Raw genomic sequence first — 14,739 nt, 5'->3', positions numbered from 1 at the left:
CGAGCGGCTACACAGTAAAGCTGTACGGCTTCCTCAGAAATTCCCCAGGTGAATTCGTCCTGTCCATGACTTCAAGTTGTCGATCAATCCGCTCTCGCGCTACAAGCAGCTAGCCTCCTCGTTAGCTGACTTGGCAGAGGGACTGGCCTGGATAGGCAGTGGTCCCGGGTTCGAATCATCGACCAGGAGAAATTTTTCTTCAACTGCGAAGCTTCCGAGGTTTACCTTTGTACGGATTACCTTTGTAGCCGTATTGCTAATTTGAGGTAAACGTCAACTTTTTCTTCACAGAAACTTACCCCACTTTGGGGATTTCCCCTAAACCTGGTCACTCAAAATAGCGTTGCGCATTGAAATCGAGGCATCGACGGACGCCCGTCTGGTCGGGAAAGACATTAAAATACACAATAAAGAAGATGCCGACCACAAGAGAAAATAAAGCAATGACGGTTTGGCACCCCGACTGCGAGCCTTGTTCACACTAAAGCCAGAGAAAGAAAGCTAAGAGTTTAGGAAGGCTGAAGCGCGTGACCTAAACACCTTCTCTAGGCGGGGGGAAGATTGTCGTCTTTGTGGTTCAGAGTGTTTTTGTTCCTTTGTATCTATATAAATTCAACATACAGCCTAGAGGTGTAGTCCGTCTCGGTGGCGACAGCGCGTGCCTAACCCCAGTCTATCTCATGGTATGCACATGTTACAGTCTATCTCAAGGTATCTTATCGCATATTCCATGAAATATACTGGGGCAAGGTGCGTGTTGTTGCAACCGAGAAGGACTTCCCCTCTAGGCTATCTTTAATATACAATGATACAGACGAACAAAAACACTCTCAACACCAAGGGCGGCAATGTTCCCCCTGCCTACGCAAGGTGTTTAGGTCACGGGCTTCAGCCTACTTAAACGCTTAGCTGTCTTTCTCTGCATTTATAGTGAACAAGGCTCCCGTTACGGTGGTCGAAAAGTCATTGTTTTATTTCCTCTTGGGGTCGGTGTCTTGTTCATTATGTATTTTAGGTTGTGCCTTATATGTATTCGGGAAAATATTGTCACAGGGTGGTTATCAGTGTGGAGTGACTCAGCTACGAAAGGTGCAATCCACCCAAAGTGGGTAGGTGCCATTGCTGAGGGGGCGGCGGGCAGCCCAGCCAGCTGCAAAAGAAGACGCCGCTCTGGCGGACTAGAGAATGCACGAGCTGAACGACCTAGAGGCCTTCCTGAATCCGCCTTCTAGATTATCTGTATATAACTTGTGCTGTACTGTTCACTCTCTACTTGTACTCTGTACTTGTACTCTGTACTTGTACTTTGTACTCTGTAACTTGTACTCTGTACATAACTTTTGGTTAGATCCTTTACCTGGTCCACAATATTATGCATAAAACCATTGTTTCGAGCATTCTACAAAGAAAACGTTTTCAGCAGTAGTAAAAAAACAGTGCAAAGAGGAACGACAGAAGAAGCATTGCAGAGAAACGGAGCTTCGCTGCAATACTTCCTATGTCGTGTGAAAGCAATTTTGCAGAACTGCCGAAAAAATCACTTTGAATTGTGACACCTTGTAAAACATGATAATGCGGCTAAAACAACGTACTTTGTGGAAGGCCCAAGCTGGTTCTACAATCGTGGACGATTAAAATGGGAACAAAAAAATATGACGCAGAACACGCAGAAATGAAAACAGAGGCCGTGGAGGTCCAACAACGGCGTTCTATTGGCATATTTGAAAATCCAGCTTTCGAAACTTTGTAACTGTAATTAGGCCACAGTTTAATTGACGTGAATGGGGAGAAAACACCCTATTTTTGTGTTCCGGTCAATATTTTCGGGATCGCCTTTGACGGAGAGAGAGAACTCTTTTATGTGGGCTCAAGAGGTCAGCTCTGATAGCGGCAGTGCTTGCTGCGCAAGATGGGGATGATTACAATGCAGTGAGTGAGGTGTGTCAATGACTGCATAAATTTCTCCTATCTGAATTTCAGTCATCGTAATTTGTGACGTACCGGTATTTAATTTAGCTTACTATTTCTTTCATTTTTGGCCTTAAGAAGTCAGTTGTGTTTTTCTTCTCCCGCAGGGATTCAAGAGGAGGAACGCATACTTGGTTACACAAATGCCGCTGCAGGAAACCATCGACGACTTCTGGGAGATGATAGCAGGCAGCAGAGCCGACACCCTCGTCACGCTTGGGCCCCTTGAAAATGAGGTATGCATGCCGCGAACACATCTATTGGGTGAAAACCGGTATATTAAAGCTGTAATTCAATTTTATGTGTAATTCGAACTGCACCATTTTGTGCGGCCACGCTGTATAGAAGTACGTAAATAGCAGATTCTGTTTTCAACGTGATTGGCTAACGGCACGGGAAATTCTAACTGCAACCAACCGCACCGGCACCTTAGGGCCTGGTAAACAGCAGGGACACGCACCCGTTGCCTGCCCATGAGACCGTGTCGACTTCGGAACGGGGAGAAGAACGGAGGCAGGAAGTAAACTCGGCTTACCCAATTTGAAAGCTACATGGCGGAAGTTCTGTAAGGCGTGTTCTTTGCACAATACGTTGATGTGGCCGCGAGTTCATTGGTATATGGTGCGCTGTCAGATGCGCACATATCTCAGGTCACAAGTGCATAACCTGCCACACGCAGTCACTACGAGGACAATAAAGACTGAACCCCCATGCTTCTGTGCGCTGGTAAGTCATGACTGAGTTGAATGACGACCGTGTCTTCCCTTTTGAATAAAGCGATAAGAGTCTTTTCGCTTTATTCGAGCGAAACGGGCTGGTAGTAATCTTGAAGGGAAAAAGCAAACTGAAATACGGGTGTTTTTCAAGTAACAAATTTTGGTCATGCTTTGTTTTTGTTTTTCACTTTCTTTAGTTCAAACTATAAATTACTTAAGCCGAGATGGCATCCCATTTGGTTAGGATTAACAAGCTTTCTCTGTATATTCGCTTTAAAGGCCTGCTGAATGAGTTACATATATCGACATAATCTATTTTAACATCAATCGAAGAAACCTATTCTTACCCAAAGAAACCTAATATAACCTAATAATAGTGAAACCAAGTAATCGAAGCGGCGTGTCCTTATTTTTGTTTTATTCGGTCTGTGTCAGGTTCGAGCTGCTTTTCCAGAAGGATGTACCAACTAGACGGATCACAGCCATTCGAATAAAACATTGTTGTGCTACATGTTCCGAAATTTGCTCCGTATGAACACTATTGGAGTCCTGCGGACATTACCGCTTGGGCTTCTCGAACAAATACTTTTTGGTTGCTTCCGTGTGATTGTGTGAGTTGTAGCAAAAGGCAGCAATTACCAAAGGCTTTTTTACTGCCGCATCATGTCGCGTCACGTTATCCGTTCCAATGGCATTTTGACGCATATTACACCGACCGGCAGACTGGCCGCAATTAACAAAGCAGCTTCCGCACAGAGAGAGGTCTCCTTCGCGTGCAGATATTCTAACCGAGTGCCATCGCATTCACTTATCATGGGGCAGGAATCAGGCCATTTCTTGTTTCACTTTTAGTGGGCCGAGTTAGCGTTCTGGTTAGAACAATTGGCTACTCCTCTCGCGGCCCGACCCCTCCACCAAACGAACCAAATTTATCTTTTCTTAACAGCGGCAGCCATTTTGGTACTGTTAGTGTTAACGTCGACGAGAGCTTCAGCTTTTTCTTCTCTTTGATGAGGCATCTATTTCTTTCGCCCTAGTAAAGCTATCTAGGTTGTTGCATCGACGTCCATGTGGTTACTTTCTAAAAATTAAAGCAGTTCCACTCAAAGGGAAAATGGTCAGAAGTGCAGAGCTGTGATTATTCCACCATTGGGGCTGCGTTGCCATTGACCGCTCATTGCTACCAGATCTCACGTACTTCTACTCCCTGTCTCACTGGTCAATTGAATAAGTGAACAGAGGTGTTGTCCAATGCAATTCAAATTTCTCCTCCTTTCCGTGCAAGCGCGCCCTCTGCCTTAAGCAGCACGCGCGGCAGTTGTGTTCGTGTAGTGATTTATTTCATCTCGCATGTGCCGGAGCCTTACGGCGGAGGTTTCAACACGTCGTTTCAAGTGCACAGTACTTAAGGTTCCTGCCTTGTCATTATAGTTTGTTCGCTGTCACGCTCTCGACCCAGCGGTACAATCAGGTGGCGTAGCCACATAACTGATCGAAGCAAAGCCCCACGGCGTAGCGGGATAACGTACCCAAAACAGAGGCTTCGTAAAACAACCGCTTTGTAACATCATAACCGCTCGAAACTCCTCAACCGCTGGCACTGGTCAACGTCTCCCCTTGGTTTAGAGCAAAGAAAACTACAGGTGCATTTCATGCAACATCTGTGTAATTACCCGGCAGCCCCCGCGTCCCCCGCTACAAAATTAGGAAAGCCCGTTGGGTTGGTTTTACGATACTAAGCAAAAATAGGTGGCCGCTTAAAACGACATGTTCAAAACTTCGCAGTAAGGCACTCGCACATGCAAGATGAAAGAAACACAAGAAGAACAGAACTCCCGTTCCCGCTCTTGCATGCAGTGGGCGGGCGATCACTGTGAAGGCCGGAAATTTGAATTCTATTGGACAAACCTCTGCTGAAATTACCAAAAAAGGATTGAGGTTAGGGAGGCGAACAGCATGAGGGTAGGTAGCAGTGAGTGGATAGCGGAGCCACAGTCTATTATGGCGATTCACTGCTCTGCACTTCCGACAGCTTCCTCCTGAGTGGAACGGCTTTATATTTTAAGTGCAGTGCACTTTAAGGTCCCGCATTCTCGTCGTAGCTCGTTCGCTGTCATGACGCCTCGCCACCGCCGCACTCAGGCAAAGTAGCGACACGACGGACCCAGACAGAGCCACGCGGCGTGAACGCGTAACACAGAAGCTTCGAAAAGCAAGCGGTTTATATACTGAAAACCATTCGAAACCCCACAACCGCTGGCGCTTGTTGTGTATCTCCCTGTGTGTGTCGCAAGAAAGCTGCAGGTGCATTTGAAGCAAAATTTATCATCATAACCGGCAGCCTTCTTGTCCGTTTAGTTATGAACGCCCGTTGGGTTGGTTTTTATGATATTAAGCGAAAAAAATAAAAGGTCGCACTAATTCGTTCGACTTGAAGGTAGCAAATCTGCACGCAACCTTCATGACTATCACGTCATGAAGGTTTAAGCCCACGATTGCAGCCTAATTGCTTCTTCTTCGCAGCCACAATTACCTTCAATCCATCATTATTTCTATAAGTGCGCGCTTCTTCATTTTCGTGGAAGAGATAATTATGGAGATCACATGGAGTGGAGTACACTATAACGTGTCTTTCTTGTTCCAAGCAAGCGTTGCCACGATTACGGCGAAAGCCGGTATTTTCTTTGCCAATCTCGGCCCGACTCCTCAAGTGGCTCTATTCCTGGCTTGATAAACGTGCGCTGGGGACGGTGGGCGGTCGTCGCGGTGCAGGCGTACACTAACGCTGGATAATTTCTTGTTTTTTTTTTTACCTGCCGTGCGGTCGCCTCAATCAAGGCTGATCTCTCTAAGTGGTTCTCCTTGGCTTGACGAACGTGTGCATGGCACGTTGCACGGTCGTCGCAAGGAATGCACACACACGTGTTAGAGATTTTCTTGGTTTTGCTGACTGCGGAGCGGTCGCCGCGATGCCCGCGCTCACGTGCGCGCGCTGACCTGAGCGTTCGTGGCAATTTCTTGGGGTTTTTAACTGCGGACAAAACCGAACTTTTACTTGCGCTGTTTTAGGTGGTAAGCGTGGCAGCACTTCGAAGGAGGGAAATTTAAATTGCTTTTGGAAAGCCTGCGTTAAATTCGTCATTAGAAGAAGAAAACAGGGAGCGGGAAGAGCGCAAACTGTGGTAGAAATAAAAGGATAACGGCGCCACCGCCTCTCTGACAAAGCACTGCTCTGTAATTTAGACAGCTTTCAGATTGAGTGGAACGGCTTTATTTTTAAGTGCGAATGCACTTTATAAGCGACCCCAAACCATCCACCGCCGGCGGCGGCGGCGGCGTCGGCGGCGGCGGCGGCGGCGTCCGCAGTGCTCCTCTATATTTAAAAAAGAAACAGCATCCGCCGCCAGGTTTCGATCCGAGGACTCTGCGGCCGCAGCGCGACGCTCTACCGACTAAGCCACGGACGCCACGCTGATATCAGTGTGACTAACGCGCCTTATATCTTTAACGCATTCAAACTACGTCGTCAGCGGCGTGCGTTGGCGACTCAGCGGCGTTATAGCGGCTTGATAACTGCGTGGTGTACACGTGATACTACAAACCCGATGGAAGAGATGGAAGAGAAGGCGGCGAGGCGGTGGGCTGCGGGGGCCGAGCGTAAGCGCCGCAAGCGGGCCGACAACCGTGCATTCGCACTTTCACATTCTCCCCCTCGGGGAAATGCGGGGAATTTTTTTGTCCTCCGCGGTCAATTTTTTTTGCTTACTATCGTCAAAAACAACTCAACAAGTGTTGTTAACTAAATCGACGCGGGGCTCCGAGTAATTACATATATATTGCCTCAAATGTACGTGCTGTTTTCTTTGCGCTAAGTAATGGGTCCATCACGACATGCACCAGCGGTTCAGGAGTTTCTAACAGTTATGACTATATAAACTGCTGGTTCAACTATGGTGTTAACTCGGTCGTTTTGTTTTAAGGGCAGAGCCCTTTAGGGATCCTCCTTACCGTCGTAGCTCCTTACCTGTCACGCTGTCTAGTCACCGCAGCAATGAGGCAGCGTAGCGACGTAACGGACCCAAATAGAGACTTCGTAAAGCCAGCGGTTTATATAGACATAACAGTTAAAACTCCTAAACCGCTGGCGATTGTCATAAATCTCAACCTTCTTTATAGAAAATAAATCTGCAAGTACCTTTGAAGCAAAATCTGTGAACATAACCGGTAACAACCGTGCTCGTTTAAATAGGAACGCTTTTTTGTTGGTTGGTACGATAGTACGCGAAAAAAGTGGTCTTTAAAACCGACGCGCTCCAAACTGTACAGAAAGGCTCCGGCACGTGCGAGATGAAAGCAAGCACAAAAACAACAGAACTCCAGTTCGCGCTGTTCAGGCAGGGGCGCGCGAGCACTGCAAAGGCAGGAAAATTGAATTTTATTCTACAAACCTTCGTTCAATTCATGGATAGAGAAGTGAGGCAGGGAGGCAGAGAGAGAGAGGCTACTTTATTATGCAATATTATTAGTGGTTTCTCAGTCCAGAAGCCCATGTGCTCTCAAGGCTGCGTAATCCTGGTCACACGCAGGAGCTGGTGCTCAGGTCAACAGCTGGACGGCACTAGCTCCCACTGCTCAAGGGAAGGGGGCGGGTTCAGAGGCGTAAGGACTGAGTTTTTTGGACAGTCGAATAATATGTTTGTCCGGGTTCCCGGTTCCGGGCAGAACTTGCACTTATCAGAGTACTGTGCACGAAAGAGTAAAGGCATAGGATGGGGTGCGGAAGAATGTCTCCTTGAATTTTGACTCAGTGTGATTTCTCTGCTTTTGGTCAAAGATGTGTGAGAACGGGGGAGGTCTGTCTCGTAGTTCGGTAATATTGGTTGGTTTCTTGAAAGGTGAACATAGGTGCAGAAGCACCCCCGGTGTGAGCGGCTCGGTGAGTGAGGTCTCGATCCTGTCGATGAGCACAAATGCTGCCCGTGAATGCCGAGTGGGCGGGAATCCACAATGTCCACGCGATGGGCACGCGGATGTTCTTTCAGCAGTAGGCAGTGAGCGATGGCGCCACAACTTAATATGGCGAATCAGGCTTGCTTGCCTTCGTCAGGACCCTGACAAAGGCAAGCAAGGTAGAAGCACGATTGTTGCCAAAGTTTCAGCAAAGAGACGCGTTCGTCAGGCCCTTCACGAAGGCAAGTCTTTTTGCTGAAACGTTGGGAACAATCGTGTTTCTACCTTGTTCGAAGTTTTCTTACATACATACATACATACATACATACATACATACATACATACATACATACATAAAGCGAGTCAGAATAAGAAATGATGGGCTCGTTGAAATAAGACAGAAATAAGGTTTGGCCATCAAGAAAACCTCGAAAAGCAAAGGGGAGGATGTGGCAGGTCATTGAAACAGACAAAGAATTTGGAAAGAAAGAAAGTGGAGAAAAAAAAATTCCCACTGGGTGGATCTGTACCTACGACCTCAAGAATACGCGTATTGTGCCATGACCACTACGCTACCGGCCGTGCTGTTTTCCCCTCCGCTTTCTGGGGTATTTATTTACGGTATTTTTATTTCCTGCGATTGGAAGTGGTAGCCAGCGCCAGTCGGACTACTCGGGGTGAAGGGTTCCTTCTTTTTAACCCCTGCGCCGTGACTCGAGTGTTTAGGGCAAGTCGAGAGTGGTCGACCAGCGTTGAAACCTCCTAAGCTCCCTATGGCACCAAGACAGCCAGAAGAGAGGCCATCTCTTTTTATGTAGCGAATAAGGATAGGAAATGAGCGGCTCGTTGATTTAAGACAGAAATAAGTGTTGGCAGACAAAAGAACCGCTGAGAGCAAAGCAGAGAATGTGGTAGTCATTGAAACAGAGAAAGAATTTGGAAATACACAAAAAAATTGGAGAACAAACGCCTACCGGGTTGGATCCGAACCGACGACCTCCAGAAAACGCGTCTGGTGCGATGACCACAACGCTACCGTCGGGGCCATTTTCCCCTCCACTTTCGGGGGTATATATGTTACGATATTTTTGTTTCTTGCGGATAGGGGTGTAGCCAGCGCCACTCGAACTACTCAGGGTGAAGATTTTTTTTAAACCCCTGTGCCGTGACTCGAGTGTCTACGACATGTCGAGTGGCGCTGGCTACCACCCCCAACAACAGGAAACAAAAATACCGTAAAAAAATACCCCTGAAAGTGGAGGGGAAAATATCCCCGCGAGTAGAGTAGTGGTCATCGCAAAAGACGCGTATTCTGGAGGACATGGGTTCGGATACCACACGGCGGGCATTTCTTCTCCACTTTCTGTCTTTTGGAATCCTTTATCGGTTTCCATGACCTGCCACATTCTCCTTTTTGCTTTCCGTGTTTTTTTTTACTGCTAACCATTATTTCTGTCTACATACATACATACATACATACATACATACGTACGTGCATCCATACGCTTACCCATAGATGGGAGGTACATACATACATACATACATACATACATACATACATACGTACATACATACATACATACATACATACATACATACATACATACATACATACATACATACGTACGTACGTGCATGCATATGCTCACCCATTGATCGGAGGAGGAATCTTTGTCGAAGAGTGTGGCTACTTTGCATTGGCTGCGTTTTATGCTCCTACACTTTCATCTCATGTACGTTTCCTCCCACAGACGGTGACACCAAAATTCTGGCCTGATCTCAAGTGCACAAAGAAGTACGGGGAAGTGACTGTGGAGCAGAAGAACACCAAAAACTTCCAGAGACTTGTCTTCCGAACCTTCGTGGTGACCCAAACCTCGGTGCGAAAGATTTGTTTTTTGCTTTGCAAACCACACCTCAACAAGGCTGCTCTAAACTCTTTATTAAAATCAGGTAGAGATCCAATGTCGTTCGCAATGGCCAGAAAAAAATATTGTTGGGAAAATCACTATAAAGTCCTAGCTTTAATTTTTTCAGCGGCTCATGTTATCTCAGACCCCATAACCTTACTTTGTACGGGAACACTCTTTCCAAGTTCATTGAATTGCTGCTTTCATTGCCGGCATCGAAAATACTTACCCAGCAGTGAACCATGGTAACCACTGAACTTAACTGCCCGCATATAGACAAGAGGATAACAAACAGAAAATAGCATTCACCTATCAAGTTTATCTAACATCTACGAGCACCGATTCAAATTACTACAACTTAGCAGGGGTATGTTCAAAGTTATGTTAATAACTGTTAAATGTGAGGTGGTAATTGTCTTTACTAAATACTTCTACCCAAAATATTTTTGTGAAGTTTGGCTTCATAGGAGTACCAATCTCAGCGGAAGCCTAGTGCGATGCAGGAAATAAAAATAAAGCTAGAGAAATAATTATAAGCAGTGCCATTCCATTACACTGTCTCAAACTACTTAAAAATGTTGAAAAAAGAACTAAACCCTGCTTTAATTCTAGAAACTAGAACACCACAACTCACTCAGTTTCGCTCCTGGCAATAATTCACGTAGTTTATACAAAATATTCGAAAAAAGCTGCGAATCTATCGCGTCACTGCTGACACGACCTAAGCAGCGACGCCATTGAGCCAACAATAAAAACGTCATTTTCCCCATGTTACCTGGCAGTAGCCCAATGTCACGTGATTAAACAGCCCTAGAGGCAGCACTACAATTTTAAAGTCACGTTCTATGCGTGGAGCTTAGTTAGGTAACGGCCAAACACACAAACAAAGCCCTGTGACGTTATAAATAACTGGCCCAATAGCGGCTGGAGAGTTGTCACTGCTTAATCTGTTTTACTTACTGTTCAACTTACTTTTTTCGAGTATGCGACCAAATTTTATCCCCGATGTTAGACGAAAGTGTGCAAGATTGGTCTTCCGCAACTGTACAATTCTCTCTCATACCCTTCATTGTTTCAGTAACGTCTTCTGCTATAGTTTCTAACAAAATTACGCTAACCACCAGCTCTCTTTCTGTACACTAATTCATAATGGTACACGTTCCTAAAATATTGTTACGCGGTGGCCGGATGCATGACATCCATAATGGAAGAAACGAACGAATATTGAATGGGCAGCTATGACTGCTCGAATACCGGGTCTACACCACTTGCCGTCTTTTTTTTTCGGAGTCGAGTCGGCATAACGCAGGACGCCCCTGTAGATTCACGTAGCCACCTATGAAAGAGAACAAACTCAATATACGTGATTTCTAATTTTCAGCAAAGCTTTTAGGGGCGAAGCACGAGTTTTGTCCGTCCGGCGTCCGGCGCCCGCGCTCACGGCGCCACAGCGTGTAAATAGAAACATCTGTGGACAAAAGGTTCACGAACGATTTACAAGAACAAAATAAAAGTTTCACAAAAGGTGACAAAGAGAGAGAGAGAGAGAGAGAGAGATAGAGAGAGAGAGAGAGAGAGAGAGAGTGCTCCTGGAGAAGCATGCTGCGCATGCGCGAGGAGAATTGAATTGGATCGGAATAAATGGAATTGTATTGGATTGAATTGGAAATCAATTTAGCGGCAGTAAGATCTCTCACGCGTGGTTTACGGTAAGAACGATCCCTAGTGCTTCGTCCATTCATCATGATTCATGATTTTTTTACTTTAGGTCAAACCTTAAGTCAAACCTTGAATCGGTCCTTCCATGAATACGCCGAGGCCAAGCCTCATTTTATCTATCAAGCCGAGGTCAAGCCACTGCGTTGTGCGCTAGCGCAGTGGAAACTTCAAATCTGGGGCTCGTTCTTATGGAGGGTGCGGAGAGGGGGATTGGAGAAATAGTAAGTGCCAGCTCCGACAAATTCAGGTCGGTGGCTCTTACATTTGCGCAATAAAAACGTCTAACCAATCTTTTTCTGGGAGCGGTGTGGAGCAGACGATAATTGAAAGAGCAACAGTCAGCTCAACCAGGTCAATGTGGCGCCTTGTGCACGAATGCTTTCAAAAGCGGGCCAATGCTGGTACCTGTCAAATATAGGAAGGTGGAAAGGGTGACCGGACAACACGATTAATCGTGCGTACTCTGTGAATGAATTGTGCTGATATATTTCTCTATTTTTTTGTCACTTCTATGCCGAGTGCTAAAAAAGCTTTCTTGTGATCATCTTTCCCAAAGTGGCTGCGAAATATTTTTTTTTGTTGCTGTAAGCAGTATACCAAAATTGCAGTGCTTTGGTTCAATTCTCTTTTTTGGTGCGGGTGTTCCTTTTTTGAAGAGGCCTAATAATGGATTTACAATGACCAGGACTATTTACTGCGTTTTTCTAGGGGCCACCCCGTATAGTCAAGCAGTTTCACTCCGAGTTCTGGCAGAGGCATCGGAGCGTACCCAGCTCAGCGAATATCATCTTGGAGATCCTGCATCGTGTGGAACACTGGCAGACGGAGGCAGAAGGAGGACCTGTCGTAGTTCAGTGTCTGTAAGTTCACAAACTCTTCTACGTACTGAAGTTTGTCGGCGTTATTTACGTGACTGGTGTGCGGTACGCACACCAGTAATTCCTAGGGCTAACTTCCTCGGTACTTTTTAAAACATACCGTAGAGTGCTTTGCTTTGCAGAAAAGTAAAAATTGAGTAGAAGTTCACTTTTGTACTGACTTCAATCCTTTAAACCGCAAAAAAACTGTTAGCCTACATTGAAGGCTGTCAGGGGATTTGGCTAATTGTTTACGTTAAACGAGAAAGACATGACCGAGAAAAAATCACAAGTAGACGGGAGAACTGCCCAGACATAGCGCTTAGTTAATTTTCGTACTACGGGCCGCGATTTTTGTGTGAGCGCGATTTTCTCTTCTAATAAAGAGAGAGCTTTCTTAACGGGACCGACGGCGTCTTTCCAAGAAACAATGCATTACCCTCTACGCTTGACTTGAATTGCCTTTCCCAGCAAAATCTTGTTTTCCGGGCAAAGGTGCTCATTCACGAAGACTGGCTCACTGGTATCGAAACCAAGGGCTCGTCCGTTTAACCTATGCTTTTTTGCAGAATGCAAGAATTTGTCGCGTCTGCATTTGGACACAAATTTGATGATCACATTAGGTGGACCAGGTTTGCGCGTAGTGACTCGGTGAATTACATCTTCATCAGTAACAGACACGTCGGTCTTGAGGCAGGATGCCTTTGTAGTGAAGATTGTGTCAAGGTAGTTCTTGTCATTTATCGGAATTCCTTTCACTTCTAGGTTCGCCCGCCTGTACTGTACTGTTTCAGTTCCACTAGCTCCATTTTTACTTCGTTAGGTTGTCTAGCAACCCTTGTGATTTCTTTCTGCAACTCTAGAGTCTCGTTTTTTGCTTCCGTGAGTTTCTGGCGGACGCCCTTGATGTCTGCCCTAAATTCTTCAAAACGTTCGTTTATGAACCGAATGGAAGCTTTCACAGACGTAATTTCGTCCTGGATTAAAGTGCCCGACGAGTCAACCTTCTTTAGCTCACATCTTAGGTCAATCAATGCATCGACGAACTTTGTAGTCGTCTCAACTAGGATCTTGGTTTTTTTCTTTTATACTGCCAGGGGCTTTTTTCCCAAGGCCCTTAACCACATCAGACGGAACATCACACTTTCTCGTAGCCATTTGAATAGCGAAATGCACAAAAATCGATCAGAGCATCTTACAAGTCCGGCAGCCGCCACAACAGTATCAAATAGAAAGACGGGTAGCAACCCTAAACCCATCTACGGTGCGTTCAAATTGTGATCAGGGCATGTCTCGACACGGCCGCCCGGACCAGTCTGAGGTGTCTACTTTTTTCGCTGTTCGGTTTATGTAGGCGACGGTGACGCCTCACCCGCAGTGATGCCAAAGTGGTCGTCACGTTCTCAGCTGCAGCTTCCACTATCGGTGCGTGTGAGCATCGTTCCTCCGGCAAAATGATGACGGGCCGAAGTGTCTGTGGTGCGTTTAAATTGTGATTAGGGCAAGTGTCGACACGGCTGCCTGGACCAGTCTTTTGCCTTTGTTTTTGTGAGGATTCAGAAATATAAATATTTTGTCGTTAGTTGGTTTGTGCAAATATAGTTATAAGAATACCAGTCCCTAACCACGATTTGCATCTGCTTGAAGGTAGTGCATCACTGAATTTTAAAGAGAGTGAATAAACACAAGAACGGTGTCACTTGCATATTCCAACAGGCGACTCTTTGTTGTGACAAAACACAAACCTTTAAAAAACAGGTTAATTAACAATGGCGATAAAATAGACCCCTTTGTAGCATTCCTCATTTCAAAAAAAACTTGAAAAGTCGAGACATTGTTCACACGCACTATTTCCGTCCGTTTATGGATGTAGTTTGTTAAAAGCTGACAAAATGGCCCCGAAAGCCTAAAAGTGGAACTTTTTGAATTAAAATTACACACTCTTCCCGCGGGGAACCGTGAGGAGGATGCGAAGCACCATGGGAGTTCCGTGTAGGTTCCATTGTGTTTCCGTTATGTTGTTTCATTTATTGGAGACGAATGGAAACGTAGTGTGAGGCCCCTTGTGGAGACAGAGAAATGTAGAGAAACGTAGAGACAGCGAAGAAACCGACACCCGCGTTACCTGATCGAACAACTCCTGGTTCTCGTCTTTCTTTATTGCGTGCTTACGCTCCTATTCCGCTCCCCGCCCTCTTCTTCATCTTATCTGGTTAGGTGCAAGGCGCGAGGCGCTTCCGGCCACGGCTTTCCACGGGAAATTCAACATCCTCCTTTAAATTTTCAGTTCGTCGTTTCCGTTGACGTTCAGCTTTGCGTGCCTTTGTTGTATCAGTAGCTTCTTCACGTAGTTTGAATGAATGAAGGACATAAGAAGCGTTCGTAGCACATGCTCCCATCTCGGTTTCTAGCGAAGCGGGAAGAGCGGCAGGTACCTTCCGTTGCGGCCTGACAATCGTGGGATCGAAACCCTCCGCCGCCTAACTATTTCTTTTGATAGTGTACTGCGCTCACGTCAGGACAAACTCAGACGGGGCTGAAGATACGCGCATGCGCAGTATAGTGCGGAGGGCGGACAACAACAAGGGAGGGAGGGCATTGCCCCGAGCATGAGATGCT

At 46.0% G+C, this 14,739-nt stretch overlaps 2 protein-coding genes across 3 annotated transcripts in view; both read left to right on the top strand.

Annotated features, from left to right (window-relative positions):
- LOC144162552 (receptor-type tyrosine-protein phosphatase T-like) overlaps positions 1–14,739 on the top strand; it is a 616,771-nt gene that overhangs the window by 258,502 nt on the left and 343,530 nt on the right. The gene's annotated exons all lie outside the window — the stretch shown is intronic.
- The window catches only part of LOC144162167 (receptor-type tyrosine-protein phosphatase epsilon-like), a 128,549-nt gene that overhangs the window by 108,668 nt on the left and 5,142 nt on the right, over positions 1–14,739 (top strand). The window contains exons 24-26 of the mRNA XM_077692647.1: positions 2,076–2,204; positions 9,386–9,514; positions 11,972–12,123. Of these exons, the coding sequence (XP_077548773.1) occupies positions 2,076–2,204; positions 9,386–9,514; positions 11,972–12,123 (410 nt within the window). The remainder of the gene's footprint in view (positions 1–2,075; positions 2,205–9,385; positions 9,515–11,971; positions 12,124–14,739) is intronic.

Source organism: Haemaphysalis longicornis, unplaced genomic scaffold (genome assembly GCF_048455015.1).
Source record: "Haemaphysalis longicornis isolate Haplotype H1 unplaced genomic scaffold, Haemaphysalis longicornis Haplotype H1 scaffold_12, whole genome shotgun sequence".
Classification (NCBI taxonomy): domain Eukaryota; kingdom Metazoa; phylum Arthropoda; class Arachnida; order Ixodida; family Ixodidae; genus Haemaphysalis; species Haemaphysalis longicornis.
Note: the sequence above shows the minus strand (reverse complement) of the source record. Positions and strands in the feature narration are given on the sequence as shown.